Source organism: Bufo bufo, chromosome 2 (assembly GCF_905171765.1).
Source record: "Bufo bufo chromosome 2, aBufBuf1.1, whole genome shotgun sequence".
Lineage (NCBI taxonomy): Eukaryota > Metazoa > Chordata > Amphibia > Anura > Bufonidae > Bufo > Bufo bufo.
In genome coordinates, this window is record NC_053390.1 from 586220365 (window position 1) to 586244391 (window position 24027).

The 24027-nt window shown below is 44.0% G+C and overlaps 1 protein-coding gene across 2 annotated transcripts in view; it reads right to left on the reverse strand.

Moving 5' to 3' along the window:
- TBCK (TBC1 domain containing kinase) overlaps positions 1–24027 on the reverse strand; it is a 444055-nt gene that overhangs the window by 50865 nt on the left and 369163 nt on the right. For both annotated transcript variants that reach the window (XM_040418258.1, XM_040418257.1), the window contains exon 24: positions 18985–19160. In XM_040418258.1, the coding sequence (XP_040274192.1) occupies positions 18985–19160 (176 nt within the window). The remainder of the gene's footprint in view (positions 1–18984; positions 19161–24027) is intronic.

A 24027-nucleotide genomic window follows, 5' to 3' on the forward strand; every position in this document is an offset into this window, starting at 1 on the left:
TCGGCCAGTACACGCCCCAAAAATTAGCCAATAGGCATTCACCTGACAGCAAAAGACTTTGGATTCTGTGGCTAGAGGTACATTAGGCGGTCACAGGATAAATATGTAACTGTTGGCCAGTACAGGCCCCAAAAATTAGGCATTCACCTGACATAAAAGGCCTTTTATGCAGCTGTATATACATACGGCAAGGACCATTCTTTGTTTTGGGTGGTGGGCGGATATGTGTGGGCTGGCATAAGGAAATTTAATTACATGTGGTCATTACAGGTGTTAAAGTCGTGAGCTAGGCGAGTGCGCTTATCTGTCATGATCCCCCCTGCTGCGCTGAACGTCCTTTCGGACAGGGCACTCGACGAGGGGCAAGCCAACAGTTCCATGGCAAATTGTGCCAGCTCTGGCCACAGGTCAAACCTGCACACCCAGTACTCAAGGGGTTCCTCTCTTTTCAGAGCATCCACATCGGCCGTTAACCCGATGTAGTCGGACACCTGTCGGTCTAGGAGTTCCCTGCAGCTGGATCCAGAGGGCGGCTGTCGATGGGTTGGCTGCAAGAATGATCTCATATCTGAAGTGACCAACACATCTTCAAACCACCCTCTTTTTGCAGGCACAGTAGGATTGGTACCCGCACCTGTTTCGCTGTGGGTAGAAATTCCTCTGCCATTGCCAGCAACAGCAAAATGCAGCATCTCTCGCAGCAAGGCCTGTAAATGCTGCATTCTGACAGCCCTCTGTGATGCTAGTAACATGTCCGCCATTTTGTGTTTGGGGTCTAAGTACGTTGCCACCAAGTACAGGTCCTTGACCTTTATGCTTTTTATATGGAGTTCCCTCTGCAAACACTGGAGCATGAATGCCCCCATTTGCACTAAATTGGAAGCGGTGGAGCGCCGTGGCTCCTGCTCATCGCCCAGCCATGGACAACACCAGGGATCCCCGAAAAGTTTAAAGCCTGCTCTTCTTGCTCCTCCTCCCCCAGCCACCATCCTCCTCTGACTCCTCTTCAGACTCCTGCTGACTTGTCTCAGATGGAGTAGCCCCCCCTGGGAATTCATTCAGCATTGCGATTTCCTCATCTTCCAGCTCCTGCTCATCGACGGCTTGATCAATGACACGACGCAATGCACACTTCAGAAAGAAGGCGTAAGGTACGATGTCACTGATGGAGCCCTGACTGCGACTGACCAGTTTGGTGATCTCATCAAATGGTCGCAGAAGTCTGCATGCGTAGCGCATGAGCAGCCACTGGCGCAGTGAAAAGAAACCAAGCTCCCCAGAACCTGTCCTGCCGCAGAGTTTGTACAGGTAGTCATTAATGGCACGTTTCTGCTGGAGCAGCCTATCAAGCATATACAAGGTGGAGTTCCAGCGCGTCGGGCAGTCACAAATCAGACGTCTGACGGGCAAGTGGTGTCGCCGCTGAACGTCAGCAAGGCGAGCCATGGATGTGTAAGATCTAAAATGGCCAGAGATTATCCTGGCCTGCCGCAAGACATCCTGGATCCCAGGGTATTTGGCAACGAATCGCTGCACGACTAAGTTCAGGACGTGTGCCATGCACGGCACGTGTGTCATTTTGCCCTGTTTCAGCACGCTCAGCAGATTGGCACCGTTGTTGTTGCACACCACTTTACCGACTGTCAAATTAAGTGGGGTTAGCCGCTGATCGGCCTGTGACCTCAGAGCTGAAAGGAGTGCAGGACCGGTGTGGCTCTTGGCTTCCAGGCACAACAGCCGCAGAACAGCATGGCAACGTCTTACCTGGCACGTCGAATAGGTTCTGAGAAGCTTGGGGGGTGCAGCGTAAAAGGCGGTAGCAGTGGAAAAGGAGGAGTCAGCAAAAGTTATTTACCTTCCCTGCCCTTGTTTGCTAGACCACGTGTCTGTGGTCAGATGTATCTTGGCACCGACACTGTGTGCCAGAGATATATTCAATTGCCGCTGAACATGGCCATATAGTTCAGGGATGCCCTACTGTGAGAAATATTTTCTTCCGGGTACCTTCCATTGTGGTGTGCCAATGGCCACAAATTTTCTAAAGGCCTCAGAGTTCACCAATTTATATGGCAGTAGTTGGCGGGCTAGCAGTTCCGACAAGCAAGCGGTCAGCCGCTGGGCAAGAGGTTTATCCGGCGTCATAATTTTTTTACGCGTGAACATTTGGGCCACGGAAGCCTGCCTTGTGCCAGATGAATGCGATGATGGCACGGTGGAAGGTGGAGTGAAGGACAAATGGGAGGAGAGAGAAGAAGAAGAGGCAGGACGTGGAGCGCCGGGAGTGTGTCTTTGTGGGTTCTGACGGCGTTGCTCCCACTGAGCTCGGTGATGGGAGGCCAGGTGCCTTCTTAAGGTGGCCGTCCCTAGGTGAGTTTTGGGCTTACCGCGACTTATGTGTTGAAAGCACATGCTGCAGATGGCAACACTATTGTCAGCAGCTGACACGTTAAAAAAAGCCCATGCTGCGGAGCCATGTGCCGGCGTCCTGGGAGCGCAAGATGTGACCATGCATGGTGGATGGCTCACTCCAGATACATTTGCAGTCTGCTTTTTTTGCCTCCTGTGCACTGCGAGTTCTGCCTGCTTCTCCTCCCTATCTGCTGCTCCATCTGTCACTCTGAACTCCTCTCCTCTTCCTCTCTTGTGGGCACCCACGTGATGTCCATCGACATGTTATCATCGTCACCTTCACCACCACTGAAATTAGAGATCTCGGAGTACGCAACAACAGCGGGGACCACCCTCCTTGGGCTGATCTGGGTACTGTCGTCAGACTGCTGGGTGGCGGCCGTTGCCATCTCCTCTTCCTCAGCCAATGCCAAGAATGGCTGCGCACCGGTAAGGTCTGGGAATGGATGGGAAAATAATTCCTCTGACTCGAGTGGAGGGGCTATGGTGGTGGTGGTGGTGTCTTTGGGGGTGCACACAACAGAGAGTGAGGAGGTTGCAGATACAGAGGATGAGGAGGGTGCAGAAGCGGAAGACTGAGTGAGCCACTCAACCAACTCTGGTGCGTCCTTTGACATAATCGCACGCACCTTCTCCAACTTACCACTTAGGCTCCGGTTTGGTGCACCTGCCCGACCCCTACCACCGCTGCGGAACGGCCTGCCTCTTCCTCTGCCTGTCATTTTCAAAATGATCACAAAATGACCCAGTGCAAAAGTCCCTAGAGAAAAGCAGTATTTGTGGAAGCTGATATATGGCAGGCCTCAATCAGTTGTTAGTTGAAGCTGGTATATCACCCTCAAGCAGTAATTTTGTGGACGCAGGTATATGGAAAACCTGTATCGCTATTTTGTGGAAGCTGATATATGGTAGGCCTCAATCAGTTGTTAGTTGAAGCAGGTATATCAAAACCCGCAATGTGTAATTTATGGACGCAGGTATATGGAAAACCTCTATCACTATTTTGTGGAAGCTGATATATGGCAGGCCTCAATCAGTTGTTAGTTGAAGTTGGTATGTCACCCTCAAGCAGTAATTTTGTGGACACAGGTATATGGAAAACTTCTATAACTATTTTGTGGAAGCTGATAAATGGAAGGCCTCAATCAGTTGTTAGTTGAAGCTGGTATATTACCCTCAAGCAGTAATTTTGTGGACGCAGATATATGAAAAACCTCAATCACTATTTTGTGGAAGCTGATAGAACGTAGCCCTCAATCAGTATTTTCTGGAAGCATACAAATGCACTATAATATACTTTCTATGTTAGAAAGTATATTATAAGTATATCACACCCCTCTGTGTATCACACCTATCGATAGCACAACGTTACCAGTCCTTAAAAGGACTTTTTTGGCCCTATTAGCTAGCAGTTGGTGTCCCTAAGTTCCTAACAGCCTGTCCCTGCTCCAAAATGCAACCTCTACTGGCAAAACACATAATGTAAAATGGCTGCCAGATCGGGTTCTGTTATAGGGTTGTGGGTGTGTCCATGTGCTGAAACATCTCAATTGGCTGTCCTGTCCCACCTGATGGATGGAATATGGTGCGCGCTGAGATCGCCATATGTTCGCATGTTCGGCGAATAGCGAACGAGCAAAGTTCGCCACGAAACGACCGCTAGGCGAACTGCAAGGCCATCTCTACTGTTTAATACAGCCATTAACAGGGTTTATTACAAGGAAATATTTCTACATCTTATTTGCCCTTGTGTGGTGCAGTTATATGTTCTAAAGCATTTTTTGGCTCGATTAGTGGGGAAAAAGTGCTTATTAGTCATTGTGTGGTGAAGTGCAAAAATTACAGCCCTTTTTGTCATTTATTAGTGGCAAAAGAAAAATATATTTGCCATTCAGCGGTGCAGTTATATGTTCTAAAGCTTTTTATGTTGTGTATTAGTGGCAAAAGTAAAATATATTTGCCGTTCAGCGGTGCAGTTATATGTTCTAAAGTCCTTTTTGTCGTGTATTAGTGGCAAAAGAAAAATATATTTACCGTTCAGCGGTGCAGTTATATGTTCTAAAGCCCTTTTTGTCATGTATTAGTGGCAAAAGTAAAATATATTTGATGTTCAGCGGTGCAGTTATATGTTCTAAAGCCATTTTTGCCGTGTATTAGTGGCAAAAGTAAAATATATTTGATGTTCAGCGGTGCAGTTATATGTTCTAAAGCCCTTTTTGCCGTATATTAGTGGCAAAAGTAAAATATATTTGATGTTCAGCGATGCGGTTATATGTTCTAAAGCCTTTTGTGGAGTGTATAAGTGGCACAAAAAAAGAAATTGCCGTTGTGTGGTGAAGTGAGAAAATTATAGCCCTTTTTGACGTGTATTTTGGGGTGTTTTAATTTCCTTTTTATTTATTTATCCGCTCTAACAGAATGTCAGACAGAGAAGTGCCAGGCCCTGCACAGGGGAGTGGCAGAGGCCTAAATGTTTCTGGCGCAGGCACAGGTCACAGCAGAGTTAGGGGGCGTGGCAGCAGTAGTTGCAGCAAGAGGCCTGAGCTCCCGGTGTCATCTAGCAGTCGTGTCTTGACCAGCAACCCAGCAGTTCTTAAATGGTTGACTCGGTCATCTCTGTTTTGGATCCACTCCAGTTTTTTGGGCATTAGCAATACTGATGGATTATTGAGCAAATGCTGACCGAGTGAAGGTGGATGCTCAACAGACAGGATCCGTTTTTGGGGGGTTATTGTTCTGACGGTTCTGAGAGAGGGCAAAATAATCAGTGATGTCAACACAAACTTACTGCTGATACCCTCTCCACTCTGTCGGGGGGCTCTAGTTGTATAAGCGTTTAAAAGAACAGGTTCTCTAGACATCTATGTGGAATCAGCTGACGACGGTGTAATGGAGGGCGCTTCTTCTTGCGCTAACATCGACCTGTAAGGCTGAGTTCATACTTGAGTTATTTGGTCAGTTTTGGCCCTGTAACTGCCCAAATAAGTGAAGTGTGCAGTGCAGTGAAGAGCGACACCTGTCATCTGCATGTCATACTGACTCACAGTATTATTTCACTACCACAGAAGACTCCCTATGCGTGTTACTGCAAGGCACAGTGTTCTACACCACTATAAAGGCTCTCTGCAGCCAGGAAATAGCAGTTTTTTAATGCGATTCGCCGCCAATAAATTCAAATCGAACTGAATTTTTTCCAAAAATTCGCCAAACCGGCCGAATAGAATTTTTAAAAAATTTGCTCATCTCTAGTCACAAGGTTAAGATTGCTCAACTTTATAAATTATTAGTTAAAGCACTATTTAATAACACATGCTCTCCTGGACAAATGGCTTGGGGAGCGGATTGTCCAATTATAGAAGTAGATGATTGGGAGAACATATTGTCTAACTTAAGACTAGTGTCGCAAAACTGTAATCACATTTTAGTTCAATTTAACATTTTACACAGTTTATGTTACACTACCATGGCTTAATAAATGTGGTTTAAGAAATACATCCCATTGTCCACGGTGTGATTCACCTGGAGCCGACTTTATGCATATGTTTTGGCTTTGTACAGAACTAAAAGAATATTGGGGTGCAATTGATTATTTTATTACCCAAAAATTGAAAGTAGTGATTCCTTTTATGGTGGAATGTTGGATATTGGGTGATCTATACCAAGGTAAACTGTCATAAATATAAAAAGATTCTTTTGATAAAAGTAAATGTTTGTGGCAAGACTCTTGATTACACGGGTCTGGTTTTCATGGGATACTCCAAATGTGACTATATGGCTAAACTTGGTCAACAAGATCAAAAGATATGAAAAGCTTCTCTATAAACAAAAAAATGGACTAGTATATGGGATGGTTGGAAATTTAAATTTTATTTGCCTGGGCTCCTCCTCTTTTAGAGAGACACATCGCAGTGGGAGGGTGGGTAGGGAGGGTACTAGGGGGTTGGGTTAAAAGGAATAAAAGTAATAATGATTTGGATATGAATTTGTATGGAAAATGTATTGTTTCATTCTTAAATTGAAATCAAATTGAAAAAAAAAAAAGTTTTAAAATACAGTAATAAAATCTGTATCATACTCCGTCAGAGGAATAAACAACAAAAAGAAAAAAACTGAAAGACCCAACTCTCCCCTTCCCAATCCCATGCGCACTATTGTCACCAAACAAACACCAATGACAGATGCTGAAAGAAGAGTGTGTCCATGAAAAACCTAGAAAAGGAACCATGATGTATGTTGTTTGGATTTGGCATGTGTGGACAGAGTGTTCATAAATAAAGACCACTTTTCAAAAAAATCACTTGGTCAGTTTTTCTTTGTCAATTAAAGTATAAATCGAATCCATTTTAAATAAAAACTGTATTTTAGCGTAAATAAAAGAAATAGAGGGAATCTCTGGATCAAGCCTTCTGTGTAGGATACTCTTCCTAGTAGCCGCTGCCAAATGTGTAATATAGCTTTATCCTGTCTAGAAAGGGAAACTTGGTCATCGGATAATATAGTAAAGATAGACCACTGAAGAGTACTGTTAAAAATAACACTTTAGGTGTGTCGCATATGAGATTACACCGCCTCCCAAAGATTCTGAATTTAAGAGCAGCTCCATAAATAGTGGAAGATATCTGTATTGGGAGTATTACATTTAGAGGTAGGGGACATCTTGTTTTTTATATAAGGCGTAATATAGGCTCTATGAATTATTAACAAGGCAATATCAGTATAACTACTGATCGGCATATGTTTATGTATTTTCAGTGTGGCCACTAAAAGTGTATTAACATCATAGACAGGAGAATCCCTAGTCCATTTCTTGACGCCCGTTTCAATTATTGTCCCATGATAATACCGGTCTAAGGAAACGATAAATTTAACTGATGGATGAAATCTGAATTCCAGCCCTTTTAAGAAAGATATTCAAACAAGCACCCCTTGATTCCTTGGGAATATTACCCAAACAACGTTAGACAAAGCTATCTGCCTGAAAAAAATAATAATAATAATTGGTTATGAGCAAAAGCGGGGTATTTCCTGGAGGCATCTGCAAAGGACAGCATAGAATACTTAGAATCCAGGGTCGAGGATACAGATACATCCCTATGTTGTTAGGGTACTATATAACACTGGCGGATTACCCCCCCCCCCCCCCCCCCCGAAATCCCGGATGGCCTACAAAGGGTTGAAAAAGAGTATGGGAGCTGTCCTAATTACAAAGTTTCTGAACGTTACGTCAGGCTTGAATTGTGTTACACAATATTAGATAAGCTCCTACATCTTTTGGCATATTATCTACTGAGAGATGAAATATGGTTAATGGGGATATGTGAGGAGAAAATTGCTTTTCCATTTCAACATTGTCAAAATGAGATTCGTCCCACATCCAGTCAAGAACATATCTTAAATCAGCGGCCACATTATACAAAGAAATATCGGGGAATGCTACTAATACGAATTCTCCAGGCACTACCCTATATGAATCTCTGGAAAGTCTAATGTCTGACTTACATAGAAATAGAGGAAGAGTCTGAAGTGAATAAAATAATTTAGGGAAAGCCACCATTCTGATAAGGTCACAGTGACCAGAGAAAAACATTGCCAGGAATGTACTAAAGAAACAACAGAAGAGATGAGGGGACGCAAATTTATCTTATAAGGCTACATTCACACAAACGTATTTTGTTCCCGTGTAAGTTCTGTTTTTTTTGCGGATAGGATGCAGACCCATTCATTTCAAGGGGTCCGCAAAAAATGCGACAGCACACCGTGTGCTATCCGCATCCATATGTCCGTCCTGTAGCCCCGCAAAAAAATAGAGCATGTCTTATTCTTGTCCATTTTGTGGACAAGGATAGGCATTGTTACAATGGATCCACAAAAAAAACGGATGTCATAAGGACAGCAAAACACATACGGTCGCGTGAATCTAGCCTAAAGATGAGAAGGATTAGCAGATAGTTTAACCGCTAAATAGGTAATAGATTCAGTCACTGAAATGGAAAAGCATTATACCAATCATTCCTGGCTGTGCGGAAGCTGGACAACGCTTCAGATTTATGAAAATTAACCTTAAAACACAAAAGCACACCAGTTTTCTGGTATAAAAAAACTCACAGGGGGAGATTTATCAAAACTGGTGTAAAGGAAAACTGGCTTTGTTGCCCATAGCAGCTAATCGCATTCCACCCTTCATTTTTCAGAGCTCCTTTGTTGTTAGCGTCAACTAAGGGTACTTTCACACTTGCGGCAGAGTGATCAGGCAAGCAGTTCCGTCGCCAGAAATCTGCATGGAAACGGACAGCATTTGTAGACGGATCCGGATGCGGATCCGTCTTACAAATGCATTGCAAGAACGGATCCGTCTCTCCGGAGAGAGAGACGGATCCGTTGCGCAGACCGGAAGGACGGTTCCGGCATTGCGGTATTTTTAATGCCATATCCGGCACTAATACATTTCAATCCGGCATTCCGGCAACTGATCCAGAATTTTGGACGGAGATAATACCGCAGCATGCTGCGGTATTTTCTCCGTCCAAAACGCCGTTCAGTGACTGAACTGAAGACATCCTGATGCATCCTGAACGGATTTCTCTGCATTCAGAATGCATGGGGATAAAAGTGATCAGTTCTTTTCCGGTATAGAGCCCCTATGATGGAACTCAGTGTCGGAAAAGGAAAACGCTAGTGTGAAAGTACCCTAAGCCAGTTTTCTTTGATAAATCTCCCCCACAACTTTTAGCGAACACCGGTTTTGCCACATCTCACTAGCACACTTCTTAATACCCCCCCCCCAACAATCTTAATCTCTCATTTACGTTCATTCCTACTGTACATCCATTCTACCCAAAACCACTATTAAACGCAATTTGCCATTACAAACTCTTTTGATTTCAAATGAATATCTGAATTTCTTCCAGCTATTGCAATGAAAAGATGGGCTTCTTTAATTGCGAGCAAATATGCCTGCTTTAAACAGACAAGGCTTTGTCTACTGTTCTTCCTTTAATGTATGTATTCCAGCAATTTAATGCTGAGCTGGTTCATGTCCATGTGCCATCATGCTCTGATTAGCCATTTGGAATGACTTAAAGGGGATTTCACATGCAATAAAGCACAGGATATATTTTAGAGCTTTCTAGGGAAATAATTAAAAAAAAAGTGAAGTCATTACAACGCCATTCAAGAAGGCTGCGATTACATTAAATCTCCTCTAGAAGGACACTATGAAGCAGACGATTATACTACGTACATTGATGATTAATGTAGGATTAACAAAGCCAGGTGCATCAGGCAGACTTTTCCCATAAGGCTTTACCTTGAAACTACAGTATACTGAGCAGAAAATCTTCTGGAACCAATACAATCACTTAGATTTGGGAATTAAGTAAACTTATTAACTAGTTGGCATGAAAGCTGACCATGAACTTTTTTAGAAATGTCATAGCTCTGCCATGCTATGTTCCAGTGGTGATCTCCATTACCTGCAATAAGCTAGTGAGCTTCTTGCCGGCTGTTGTAATATGATACATAGCTCTGTGGTCAGACTGACAGGAGGGGGAAGAGAATGAGCAGAGAATGACACTGAAATCAGGACAAGAAGAGTACACAGGAGTCTACTGTATCCCCCACCCCCGGCTTCTTTTTCTGTCCTCTTCCTCATCTAGGCCCATTTTTGCTGCTTTCAACCGTCCTTAGCCCAACCCCAGCTGCCTTCTGCTGTCCTCTGCTTGTCTCTATATCTGCTCTCTCCATTCCTCTATGCCTTATAAATTTACTAATGACTTTCCTTCTCTGCTGTCCTGGGATGGGTAAAGACAGTAATGGTGGGCCCTACTTCTTCAGGCTGTCAGCATGTACAGTCCAACTATCAGCAGAAAAGGGCGGAAGTGATGGGGTGGGGTTAATCTCTTGCTCCAGTCTAATATCTAGTCTTTAGTCCTCTGTAGACAGGGGTGCACCACCAATAAGGACCTGAGACGATCATCCCAGGAAGCACCAGGTAGGGGCAAGGGGGGGGGGGGGGGGGGGGCAGCCAAAGGGCCATGGGCTGAAGGTAATGGGTTAGGTAAAAAAAATTGGCATTGGGGAGAGGGGGTCCTGTTTCAGTTTTCGCCTCAGGCAGCAGAAAGGCTAGCTGCACCCCTGTCTGTAGATCTGGCAAAGTTTTGCTGAGTTTTAAGAACATTGTTGGTAGATATCACCGTGAAGATGTGTGCACATGTTTCATAGTGCATACATATGCATGTGTCTATGTATGTATGTTAGAGCATAAATATATGTGTGTGTTTGGGTACATATACATATACTATGCAAGCATCTCCCTGTTCTTAGCCTGACCCCCCACCCTTTCAAAATCCAGATTGCAATATTTATCACATAAACTGAAACCAATTGTTTTTGTACCATGGATGTAATAAGGGTCAATAACTTATTAATATTGATAGGAGTTCCCACATTTCGCTGTACATGTACTGAGCTGTGCTAGCTGTTGCTGACAGCCAGGCCCCTGCCACAACTGTCAGCAACAGAGATAACTCTGATTCCAGCATTTTAATCCCTTAGATGTGGCAGCTAATGGTGACTGCCACACCTAAGAGGGACAGAGTTTGGTCTCTGACCCTATTGGCTCCCCACAATGTGATTGCTGAGATCCGACAGATGCTATGGCACCTGGAATCTTACAAAGGCTTTGGGGCCTGCCAGCTACGAAAGCCTATGAGGTCAAGCCTCAAGCTGGGTCTCATAGGAGAACTGTCAGTGTAATACTAATAGTCACAATGCATTACAATACAGTATGTATTGTAATGCATTGTAGAAACGATCAGAATTATAGAAGTTGAAGTCCCATAGTGGGACAAAAATAAAAATAATAAAAATAAAAAAGCATTTTATAAAAAATAAAATAAAAGTTTCAAGTAAAAAAAAAGAGCTCCTTTTCCCCCATCAAGCAATTTACTACTGGTATTGCCGTGTCCGTAATGACTGGCTCCATAAAAATATAACATGATCCACCCAGTTGAGTGAGCGCTGCAAAAAAAAAAAAAAAGAACAAATAGAAACAAATAGCCACAACAGCCATTTCTTTTTAACTTGCCTCCCAAAAATCATAATAACAAGCGATCAAAAAGTCATATGTACACCAAAATAGTACTCATCCCACAAAAAACGGTTTACAGAAAATGGAGAAAAAAAGCGTGATTTTTTTTAAAAGTGCTTTTATTCTGTAAAAGTAGTAAAAAAAAATTGACTTACAGAATAGTTTTTCCCACACAGTGCACACCAGAATAATCAACCCCAAAAACCAATGACAGTATTACTGCCTTTTCTTTATCCTGCTTAAAAAATGAACAAAAAGTCGCATGTACCCCAAAATAGAAACAATGACAATGGTGAGTCATACTGTAAAAAATTAAGCCCTCACACAGCTCAATTGAGAGAAAAATAAAAGTATGGTTCTCAGAAAATGGCTGTACTGATACCCTAGAAGCTGTTCTAAAGTAACATGGCGCCCATAAACCAATCCATCAAAATCTGCGCTGCAAAAGCTAAAAGGTGGTATTTCCCTTCGTAACCCTGCAGCATACCCAAACAGCAGTTTATGTCCACATTTTTTGCTTGCAATTTTCATTTTGCACCATACACTGCACACTTCTACTTCTACAAAATACCTATGAAGAAGCGAATGCGCAACGCGTGTTGAGGCGATTGCGATCTCCACACACCACAGATTATTTTAGGTAAGAGTGTATATATGACCAGGCTTTTAGATTTCCCTGACATAAGTCACGTATTATCCCATATAGACTACAATGATACCGGTCTGTTTGTATGATAGAGGCATGGTAATTATCTAACTCTTTACAGGCATGCTCAACCTGCGGCCCTCCAGCTGTTGCAAAACTACAACTCCCAGCATGCCCGAACAGCCTACAGCTATCAGTCTACAGCAGGGCATTGTGGGAGTTGTAGTTTTACAACAGCTTGAGGGCTGCAGGTTGAGCATGCCTGCTTTACCTCTGATGGTGGTGTGTGGTCACCGACTATGCACCACTTATATAGGCCAGGTGTATCCTAGAAGACATTGACACACATTAGGTCTAGGTTAGATAACTGACTGTTATCCTTACGGAACTCTATATGGTGGTTTTATTAGAGGAATGCTAGCTATTGCACGTTGGCACTTTACTTTGTTTTCACATTTTGTATATATATATATATATATATATATATATATATATATATGTGTTTTTAATGATAAGACAATAAACTTTGATATATAAATTGGTATTTGGATACTTCATTTTTGTGGAGTTGAATAAAATACATATGGTGTCAAAATGCTAACTTCATTCCTTAATAAATAACTTCAGGTGTGTAGTTTCCAAAATGGGGTCATTTATTGGCATTTCCACTGTAAAAGTACCTTGGGATCTCTGCATATAGGATGTAGTGCCCGAAAACCATTCCAGCAATATCCACACTCCAAAAGCGAAATGGCGCTGGTCCTTTATGAGCCCAGCCATGTGCCCACACAGCAGCTTACCTACACATTTATGGCATTTCTGCACCCAGTAGAACCCGCTAAACAATTTAAGGAATGTGGTGTCTCAGATGGCACCAGCTGGGTACAGCATAGTGGTCACTGAAATGGCATATCTGTGGAAAAATTGCAATTTTGCAAGGTCCACTGTACATTCATTTTTGCTCACTCCACCCGTTAATAAATACCTTGAGGGTCACAGCAGGGGCGTAGCTAGAAATGCATGGGCCCCATATCAAAAAAAAAATTATGCCCCCCCCCCCATAACAGTGTCCCTGACAGTGACTGACCCCCAACAGGGGGTGGAGCCCGGCAACTATTGTAAGACGGACCCCGCGTTCCTTATGTAAGTGAGCTTAAAGGGAACCTGTCACCAAAAAATCGCTTATTAAGCTGTTAATAGTACCTTATAGTGCTGCAGAGTAGTTTCCTAATGCACTTTTTCTTCGATTAGCCGCATTTAGCCTCCTTGAGAAATCAATGTTTTATTCAGTCGCTGCCCCCTGCTTCAAGTCAGGTTTGAAGTCAAGGGGGCAGCGGCCTAGGCGTCTCCAATCCTGCTCTCCCCGCCTCCCGCCGCCTTTATTGACACACCGGATCTCAGTGCCGGGACCGCGCTCCCAGCCCGCATGTGCAGTAAAGGGCTGCTGTAGCCTGTAGCGTAATCCCGGCTCCGGCTCGTACACTCAGCCGGCTTCAGTTTCGCTACTGCGCATGCGCCCGCCAGCCTTACATACTAGCGCAGTTACAGAAGATGCCAGGCGCATGCGCAGTAGCAAAACTGAAGCCGGCTGAGTGTACGAGCCAGAGCCGGGATCGCGCTACAGGCTACAGCAGCCCTTTACTGCACATGCGGGCTGGGAGCGCAGTCCCGGCACTGAGATCCGGCGTGTCAATAAAGGCGGCGGGGAGAGCAGGATTGGAGACGCCTAGGCCGCTGCCCCCTTGACTTCAAACCTGACTTGAAGCACGGGGCAGTGGCTGAATAAAACATCGATTTCTCAAGGAGGCTAAATGAAGAAAAAGTGCATTAGGAAACTACTATGCAGCACTATAAGGTACTACATACTAGTACATACTTTGCACAAGTTTATTATTTACAACTTAAAGGGAACCTGTCACCAAAAAAATCGCTTATTAAGCTGTTAATAGTATTTTTTGGTGCAGTTTCCCTTTAAGTTGTAAATAATAAACTTGTGCAAAGTATGTACTAGTATGTATACTACTATCTAATAATCCTTATCTATCACTTGACACTTCACTAACTTACTGGGGACAGTCAGGACTCCTCTCCACTCCAGACTTTTTCTTTTTACTGTGGCAGACTGCTGGCAGTGCACAAAAGAAGATCAGAATCCATTTACTTCTGGCCTACTGGGCATGGGCAGTTAGGCACACTGGGCGCGGGCGGGCAGGCAGGCTCCCGCTCTTCACATCCAAAATAGGCAGCCGGCGGCAGCGTAACGTGACGTCACTCACTCCGTCACGCCGCACGCGCATGCTCCTCCCACTTTAGAAGCAGGCGGAGCAGGCGCGTGACGTCGGAGTGAGTGACGTTACGACGCCGGCCACCGGGAGATTGAGACAAGGAGGCTGAGCACAGCGGAGCAGTGGGGGTGGAGTCTGGACTGGATGGATTACACTACAGATGAGACCAGTATCCAGCAGTATGTAGTATGTCACACTCTCTGACATGATGAAGCAGCTGTGCGGTCGGACACTAGTGCGGGGCGGCTGGCAGTGCAGGAGGCGGAGCACAGGGGTGTGATTAGGGTGTGTTTGCCTGTAGGGTCAAAATGTTCACTATACCTTGGTAAATTCTATAATGGGGTGTGTTTTTTAAAACAGGGTCACTTCTTGGCAGGTTTATTTTTTTTAATTTCACCTTAGAGTTCTCGACCAGTGCTGTATAAATCACCTAACTAAGCCTCAAATGCCTATGGTGCTCTTTCTCTCCTGACCCTTGCAGTGTGCCCAAACAGCAGTTTATGACCACATGTATTGTCGTACTTAAAATACATAACAAAATTCATGTTCTTTTTCTCCTGTTACCCCTTCTGAAAATGAAAAATCTGGGGCTAAAGCAACATTTTATTGTAAAAAAATGCAATTTCTCATTTTCACAGCAAAGTGTTTCTAAATTCTATAAAATGTCCGTTGGTGGTCCTCCCCTTCTGAGCCCTCTAGTGTGCTCATACAGAAGTTTATAGTCACATATGGGGTATTGCCGTATTCAGTAGAAAAAGAGAAGGTAATTATAAGGTGCTTTTTCTCCTATTACCACTTATGAAAATGAAAAATTTGGTCCTAAAGCAGAATATTATTTCAAAAATGCAATTTTAAGTGTTTCTAAATTATATGAAACTTCTGCCTGGTCAAAGCTCTCACTATACCCCTCAAAACTTCCTGTAGTTTCCAAAATGCTTTTCAAATTGACCCTGATAAATGTTGGGTTAACCCATATTTTCAAAAAGCCATTAAAATCTTTTTTATATTGATCACTCAGTGTACCCTTCCCTACTTGTCTTTATTCCCACATTGCTCAAACAGTGTCTAAGAGTTTTAATCTGTCACTAGCTGCAAGCTTGTTACACAGGAATACGAGTAAAAGTACACTACAGAATCTGACAGCGCCAGGGGTAGATTGTGTCTACTACCCACATCCCAAGCTGATAGATGTGCTAGCAAAACAAAGCAACAGCAGTGACAGCGTCTTTTAATTATTAGCTTCAGAGTTTGTTTGAGCAATGCGGGATTAAAAATAAGTAGGGAAGGGTATACTCTTGGAGGAGAAAAGACATTTGGAAGCCAGGATGGCTCAACTTGATCAAGAGTTGCGTGATCGGATGGTAGACCTGGACCACCAGAAACAAATTGTGTCTAAATTGGAGAAGAAACAGAAAATGTTGGACAAGCTCCTGGCTAATGAGAAAACCACCTCGGCCAGATATGTCGAAGAACGTGACCAAGCGGAGACTGATGCTCGAGAGAAGGCGACCAAGGCCCTCTCCTTGGCCAGAGCTCTTGAAGACGTACTTGAGGAGCGAGATGAATTTGAGAGGCTGAACAGGCAACTCAGAGCAGAGATGGAAGATCTCATGAGCTCAAAGGATGACGTCGGGAAGAAAGTCTATGAGTTGGAGAAGTCTAAGTTAGAGCCTATTAAGTATGGGTCTGGAGATGGTGGCACTGCGGTGCTGGCTGTGGCAGAGAAGATGGAAGATGCTTCTGCTGAACCAGTTCATGGGGCTGATGTGGATGCCGAAGACCACAGACCCGTGGTAGAGTGTAGCCCAGGCCGGGAAGACGTCCCCTCTGCCTACAAGGCCTTCCAAATAGCCAGCAGCCTGCTGGGGAAGAAGTACGAGGAGGTGAACGATCCGTTTTTGGATCCAGGCTATTACGATGGGCTGTCTCTCCTGACTCCTCCCCAAAAGGAGACCAGTGTCCTGGGTGAGCCTCTGGAGAAAACGCCAGAAGACAAGGAGTATGCTGAAGACCCCGGTGCCTCCTGCCTCTATGAGAAAGAGGGGGAGGGGTTAAGAGGGCAAGCGTATGGTGCCATGTCTGAGAAGGCTCTCAAGGAGACTGGAGACTCCGAGAAGACAAAGGCTGAAGAAGTTAAGGCCGATGTGTTGGTTGACATGAAGTCCCCAGGGCCTGAAGAGACCAAAGTTAAGACAAAGGTAGTGGCAGCCGAAGTGGAAAAAGCCACTAAAAAAGCAGAGGTCTCTGAAACTGCCACCATAGCTGGAGTAACTACTCCTGGAAAGAAGGAAGAAGTGACCCAGATGCACGTAAAAGAAGCAAGCAGGGGCAGGCATGCTCTGCTGAAGAAGCCCTGCAAAGCAAAGGAGAAAGTGTCGGAACAGGACCATGACTGGGAACAGTTCAGTCAAGAGCTGCAGCAGTCCAAAAAAGGACATGAGGCGCATGTGTGGGAGCCAGAGGATCAAAAAAGAGAGAGAGATCAAAGAGTGTGAGAGCGCATCATTATCACCCGCGAAAGAGTAGAAAAAGAGTACCTGGCCATGAGATGGGCACATGAGGCCTTTAGGCAGTTTAGACTGGGCAAGATGTTATTTTTTGTGATAAACCAAGCTCTGCTGGCGTGGGTCTGGCAGAACAAAGGGAAGGTACGTGTCATTGAGGTTTCTGGCCTCGGTGAAATAAGAACCGGTAATTTTCTGTGTCAGCAGCAGCTAGTGCTCGCTGACACTGTGTTACTTAGTGTGGCTGTAAAGCCAATCTGGGCCGGTTCTTATTGGGAGCAGCCAAAGAGCAGGGTGGGTGGCTGTTCCCCACGTCCAGGCCAGGTGGATGCCCTTTCACCAGCCTCCCGTGGTTATGCAGGTGTTCACCCTCACGGGCTTGAACAAAAGGGGGGGGGGGGTATGTGAGACAGTGACAGGTCTCACACAGGGTAGAGGCAAGGAAGGGGTGGATAGTTCGGACCACACCCCTATTCCACCACAGGAGAGACCAGCTGGAAGTAATCAGGCTAGCACAAAGCACCTCCCAGGGTGTCAGCAAGGGGGGAGTGTGTTACCTGTGGACAGAGGCCTAGAGGTTCTGTCAGTGTGGTCGAAGCCAGGAGGGCTGAGGGACCACGATTCCCCAAGAGACACTGGACTGGAGACAGTGGGCGTACTGTGCTCTGTACAGCAAGGAGGCTGTGGGACATTGGCTCATTGGCTCGGAAAGCCGCATGTGTTCACAGGGTGTGAACAGGGACTTAGGTGAGTCAGGGATCTGTTTGTTTAGTTAGAGCCCAGCCGTGAGGCGAGTGTTTAATTTTTTGTATTATTGTTTATGTTTATGCGGATGTGCCGCAATACAGCACCGTGTTGTATCTTAAACTTGGTGTCCTAAAGATATCTGTGAGAATGACCCCCAAAAGAAAGCTGATCCCCTACACCACATATAGGATGTTTCTGTAAACTTCAGAATCAGAGTAATACATTTTGAGGGGTTTTGAAAAACTCCAATGTGGTGTAAGAAGTGGTTCTAGAACCTTCAGTACAAAGCATAGTAGAAACAGCAAGAAACAATTTATCCATAGCTTAAAGTGGATGATTTGTAGTATACATCCAATATAATTTGCCATTCCCTCTATGTGGTGCAGCACAGAGCATAAATAGATGAATCTAATATATAAAGTACAGAGCAAAAGTTTGGACTTCAAAGAGTTTTCTTTATTTTCATGACTATGAAAATTGTAGATTCACACTGAAGGCATCAAAACTATGAATGAACACATTTGGAATTATATACATAACAAACAAGTGTGAAACAACAAAAAATATGTCATATTCTAGGTTCTTCAAAGTAGCCACCTTTTGCTTTGATTACTGCTTTGCACACTCTTGGCATTCTCTTGATGAGCTTCAAGAGGTAGTCCCCTAAATGGTTTTCACTTCACAGGTGTGCCCTGTCAGGTTTAATAAGTGGGATTTCTTGCCTTATAAATGGGGTTGGGACCATCAGTTGCGTTGAGGAGAAGTCAGGTGGATACACAGCTGATAGTCCTACTGAATAGACTGTTAGAATTTGTATTATGGCAAGAAAAAAGCAGCTAAGTAAAGAAAAACAAGTGGCCACCATTACTTTAAGAAAGATAGCATCTCTGGGAACTCCTTCAAGACTGTTGGAAGACCATTTCAGGGGACTACCTCTTGAAGCTCATCAAGAGAATGCCAAGAGCGTGCAAAGCAGTAATCAAAGCAAAAGGTGGCTACTTTGAAGAACCTAGAATATGACATATTTTCAGTTGTTTCACACTTGTTTGTTATGTATATAATTCCAAATGTGTTCATTCATAGTTTTGATGCCTTCATAGTCATGAAAATAAAGAAAACTCTTTGAATGAGAAGGTGTGTCCAAACTTTTGGTCTGTACTGTATATATATATATATATATATATATATATATATATTTTTTTTTACAATATGACAGGTCAACATTGAAAAGGATCAATACATTAGCCTTGTAAGAACTCAGGTATTGTGCCCAGAAGAAAGTAAAAATATTATACAAAAGGATACTCTTCACTGTTGCGAATGTCAACCACAAGTAACTTGGGCTTACTAGACTTGGTCTTTTTGGTGGGTCCCTTCGTGTGAAAAGGCACGGTCAGTTCACACAGGTCAATCAGATCCTCTGCCGATATTCGAGGGGACACCTCTGCTTTTAGTTCACTTAACTTGATGGGTTCTCTTCCCTTAAATAAAAAGAGAATAAGTATAACAATAGTAAATGACCTTACTTAAAGGGTCACTGAATTTTCTGAAAACTTTTAATACGTCATAGAGTTTTGATTGGTGGAGGTCTGAGTGCTGAGATTTCCGCCGATTATTAGAACAAGGAGAGAGACAGAATTGAGACAAACCCATAGACTTTATATTTATTCTGTTTCGCTTCCTCTCCTGCAAGTAGAAGAGAGAGCGATAAGCAGACTCCTCTCTCTCCTCGTTTTAGCGATTTGAGTGTTTTTCTGCACATGGACCCTCACCGATAAAAACTTTTGATACTGTTTGTCTTTATGACATATTATTATATTCATTATATATTAACATATTCATCTAGGTTAAATGTAAAGACAATATCACTGAATTCTGATATAAAGGAACACACAGTAACTTAAAGGGGTATTCTCATCTCGCTATTTGAGCCTCCCCTGCAGCAGCTCTGCATTTCACTTCCTGCTTTCCAAGCTTCTCAGGCTGGGCGGGCTTAGGCAGTTTAAGTGAAGGCCAGCCACGCCTCCTTATGACATCACTCAGCGCTCAGTCCTTGCGTGCTCATTCATGAGGAATGTATGACTCATCACTCTGGCAGCCTGCCGTCTATGTGAAGCAGCTTCTGCTGTTCAATCTTCACTCTCAGAGCAATGCTAATGCACCATGAAGGAAGTGCCCTAGACAAGTGCAGCCCCCAATATGCCTCCATCAGCCACCTCCAGTGCCTTCAATACACCTTCAATACCCCCGCCCGCCCCCGCAACAAGCCCCGCCCCCCCGCAGCTCCGATCCTCTCCCTATCTGATGCGGCATGAAAGTTCTAATGCGCATGCGTGGGTGCCGGCGTGCGCGCTCCTGAGCAACAGACCGGCTGCCTGGGTGAAACAAAGGTCCTCTCTGCGCAGCCGCGGCTCAGAGATGCGGCAGAGGAGCGGGCCGTATCCTTTGGATACAGGATACAACTGTGGCACTACATAAACAGAATAATTAAATCATGGGTGAGTTTTTTTTATGACATTAAATTAGAAAAATGATGGAGGGCATCAGTTGGATCATATGAGATATGATCTTAAAGATGAGAATACCCCTTTAAGAGCTAACATACACAATGCAAAGCTAACATATGCCCCTGCATTCAATTATACAGCGTTTTAAGCATGAAACTAAGGCTACTTTCACACTAGCGTTGTTTAAATCCGGCGTTCAATTCCGACACCGGAACTGCCCGCCGGATCCGGAATCCTGTTCCAGGATTTTGATCACAATGAAAAAATGCATTGGAAAAAATGGATCCGCCATTTATGGACTTTAACTTTTTTTTCTGATTTTTCGGTTTTAACATGCAAAAACCGGATCCGGTTTGACTGAACACACGGCGCCGGATCCGGCGTTAATGCAAGTCAATGGGAAAAAGACCGGATCCGGCGTTCAGTCAAAGTGTTCAGGATTTTTGGCCGGAGGTAAAAATACAACATGCTACGGTTTTCTGAAAAGCCTGATCAGTCAAAAAGACTGAACTGAAGACATCCTGATGCATCCTGAACGGATTACTCTCCATTCAGAATGCATTAGGATAAAACTGATCAGTTCTTTTCCGGATTTGAGCCCCTAGGACGGAACTCAGCGCCGGAAAAGAAAAACGCTAGTGTGAAAGTACCCTAAGGCTACTTTCACATTAGCGTTTTTCTTTTCCGGCATAGAGTTCCGTCACAGGGGCTCTATACCGGAAAATAACTGTTCAGGCATATCCCCATGCGTTCTGAATGGGAAGCAATCCGTTCAGGATGCATCAGGATGTCTTCAGTTCAGTCATTTTGACTGTTCAGGCAAAAGATAAAACCGTAGCATGCTATGGTTCTATCTCCGGCGAAAAAAAACTGAAGACTTGCCTGAATGCTGGATCCGGCATTTTTTTCCATAGGAATGTATTAGTGCTGGATCCGGCATTCAAAATACCGGAATCCCGGATCCGTCCTTCCGGTCTGCGCATGCGCAGACCTTTAAAAATGAGAAAAAAATAAATACCGGATCCGTTTTGCCTGATGACACAGGAAAAACGGATCCGGTATTGCAATGCAGTTTTCTGACTGATCAGGCATTTTTTTTAGACTGATCAGGATCCTGATCAGTCTAAAAAAAGCCTGATCAGTCAGAAAAAATGAAATCTGTTTGCATACAGTTTGCTTGATCAGGCAGTCAGTTCAGGCAACGGAACTGCCTGCCGGAATCAAACAACGCAAGTGTGAAAGTACCCTTAGCTTAATCATTAATAAGTGCACATGGCAGAGCTTAGTGCTGCCTCCCTCTCTCTATTATTATCTGGATTGAGGAGACTTGCATATGACCTTTTACGTCAGTAGCTCACTAGCAAGCTGTGAGCACATGATCCAGGTCAAGATATCAGAAGATCACTGCAATGACCCTTCAAATTTGTTTATGATATGGCGGCATAGCTGTACAGCAGGGCCACACACAGAGAATGTGAAGAATTTTTCAAGGGCTGAAGCCAAACACTCTCAGCAACTGAAGACAGCAAGTGTACATTCTAAAAGTAAAACTAAAAAAAAAACTGGAAAACTTCATATAGTTACAATACTGGATTTACTTTATTTGCTTGATCTCTAAGCACTAAGATATAACTAAGAGCATCAGGGTTGGCTGTTTCCGTAAGCCATAATTTAAAGGGGTTGTGCCTATAATAATACTTGTTCCCTATCCACAGGAGAGGGAATACATGATTGATCTTAAAGGGTTTGACCTCTGGGACCCAAAGGGATCATGAAAACGCTGTGGATAGAGGATGTGTTATTAGTGGCACAATCCCTTTAATGAAACATATCACAGGAGGAAATAAAAAAAAGAAAATCTAACATTGAGTTAGCAAAGCTGGGCACAGAAAGGCTAAAGACATTACCATTTAGGATTGTTTTGGGTATTGAACTTTCGATACCCAGTCGATACTTTTGTCCCGGTATCGATATGATACCGGGATTTTCCTTTTATCAATACTAGGCTGTGCTACTGCACAGCCCAGTATCAGAGAATATGGATCGCGCTGCTCTCAGCGTGCGCCATGTTCCCTCAGCAGCATGGGGAGAAGGAGGCAGTCTCTCCCTCCCCATGTGCTGCTGCTGCCACTGCCACCAATGAGAGCGCAGAGGGGCGGAGGAGGGGAGGGGCTGTGGCCACTGCGTCACCAATGATAACTAACGTTTAATACATTACAAATACAAGCGGCAGAAACACATTGCCGGCACCCTGCATCTGACAGGGTGCTGCGATCCGCGGCAATTAACCCCTCAGGTGCCGCACCTGAGGGGTTAACTGTCGCTGATCACAGCGCCCTGTCAGAGGTCGGGTGCCGGCAATGTGTTTCTGCTGCCGGCTGTATTTGTATATTAAACGTTAGTTATCATTGGTGGTGCAGTGCGCCCTCCCCCCTGTCCCCAGTATTAAAAACATTGGTGGCGCAGTGTCCCCCCCTCCCACTCCACAGTATTAAAATCATTGGTGGCAGTGGCCACAGAGTCCCCTCACCTCCTGTCATTGGTGGCAGTGGCAGTTGTGATCAGAGCCCCAGCAATGTAATCTTGGGGCTCTGACCGGTTACTATGACAGCCAGGCTGCTACTGAAGCCCTGGCTGCCATAGTCAGCTCCCTGCTGCTGTGTGTACTATGCACAGGGCAGCAGGGACAGTGTAAGATCCTATTCACCCTAATAGAGATCTATTAGGGTGAATAGGACAAGGGATTAAAAGATCCCAGGTTCTACCCCTAAGGGGGGAAATAGTTATTAAATAAACTGTAAAAAAATACACCAAAATAGTATAAATCACCCCCTTTCCCAATTTTACATATAAAATATATAAACAATAAATAAATAAAATATTACATATCGCCACGTTCGAAAAGTCAAAAATATGAAAAAATCTCTTATGCAGTGAACACTGTAAAAGAAAAAAAAAAGAAAAGAAAACCTTTGCGATTCGCCCTTTTTTTTTTTTGTCGCCCTGTCCTCCCAAAAAATAGGATAGGACTGTTCTATTATGGGCCAGATGTTCCATAAAATGCGGAATGCAAGCGGCTTTTTTTGGCGTTTTATTTTTTCTGCGTGGTATCGAATGGTATCACAATACTTTTTTATTTATGGTATCGAAACCAAATCAAAATTTTGGTATCGAAACAACCCTATTACCATTATTTTAAAAAAATTGTAAAACTATACAGACAATAGAAAATGTGAAAATATTGGCCCTGATTTATCAAGATTGATGTGTGCTACACTGGTCTTGATGGGCCCGTGCTGCTGAAATGGTCATTTAAGACAAGTGCAGGCCTTTACTGATGTAAATGATAAATGTGCTGGGGCCAATAGACCTGCCCTGGCACCATGCTTGCCATGTTCCTTTTTCAGACACTGCCGGGAGCAGCATAAAAATGCCAGTTGTGACTAAAGCTAGTCACAAAGGCATTTAAAAACTGCCAAAACCTGGTTTTGTGAGTTTTTAACCCTAAATCAATGGTGTAGGGGGATGATAAATCCCCTCAATTTCTTTCTAAAAGATGACCAGAAAACTATGATTGAAGAGAACATAGTGTTTATTAGCGGATGATTATTGATAAATATGAGAGATTCGTTTTTCTGCATTGGAAACTTTTTGGCGCGTTTCTGTCAGGAGTCGGGCCTTGTAGATGTCTGGACTGTCTTAGGACATGGAAGAAGAGCTAATTCCTATGTGACTAGATCTGGGAATTGGAAGTCCAGGATCGATCTTGCATTGGCAAACGATACAGTTTTTAGATACATCAAGCGGATGAGATATGAGGCCAGGTCGCTCTCAGATCATG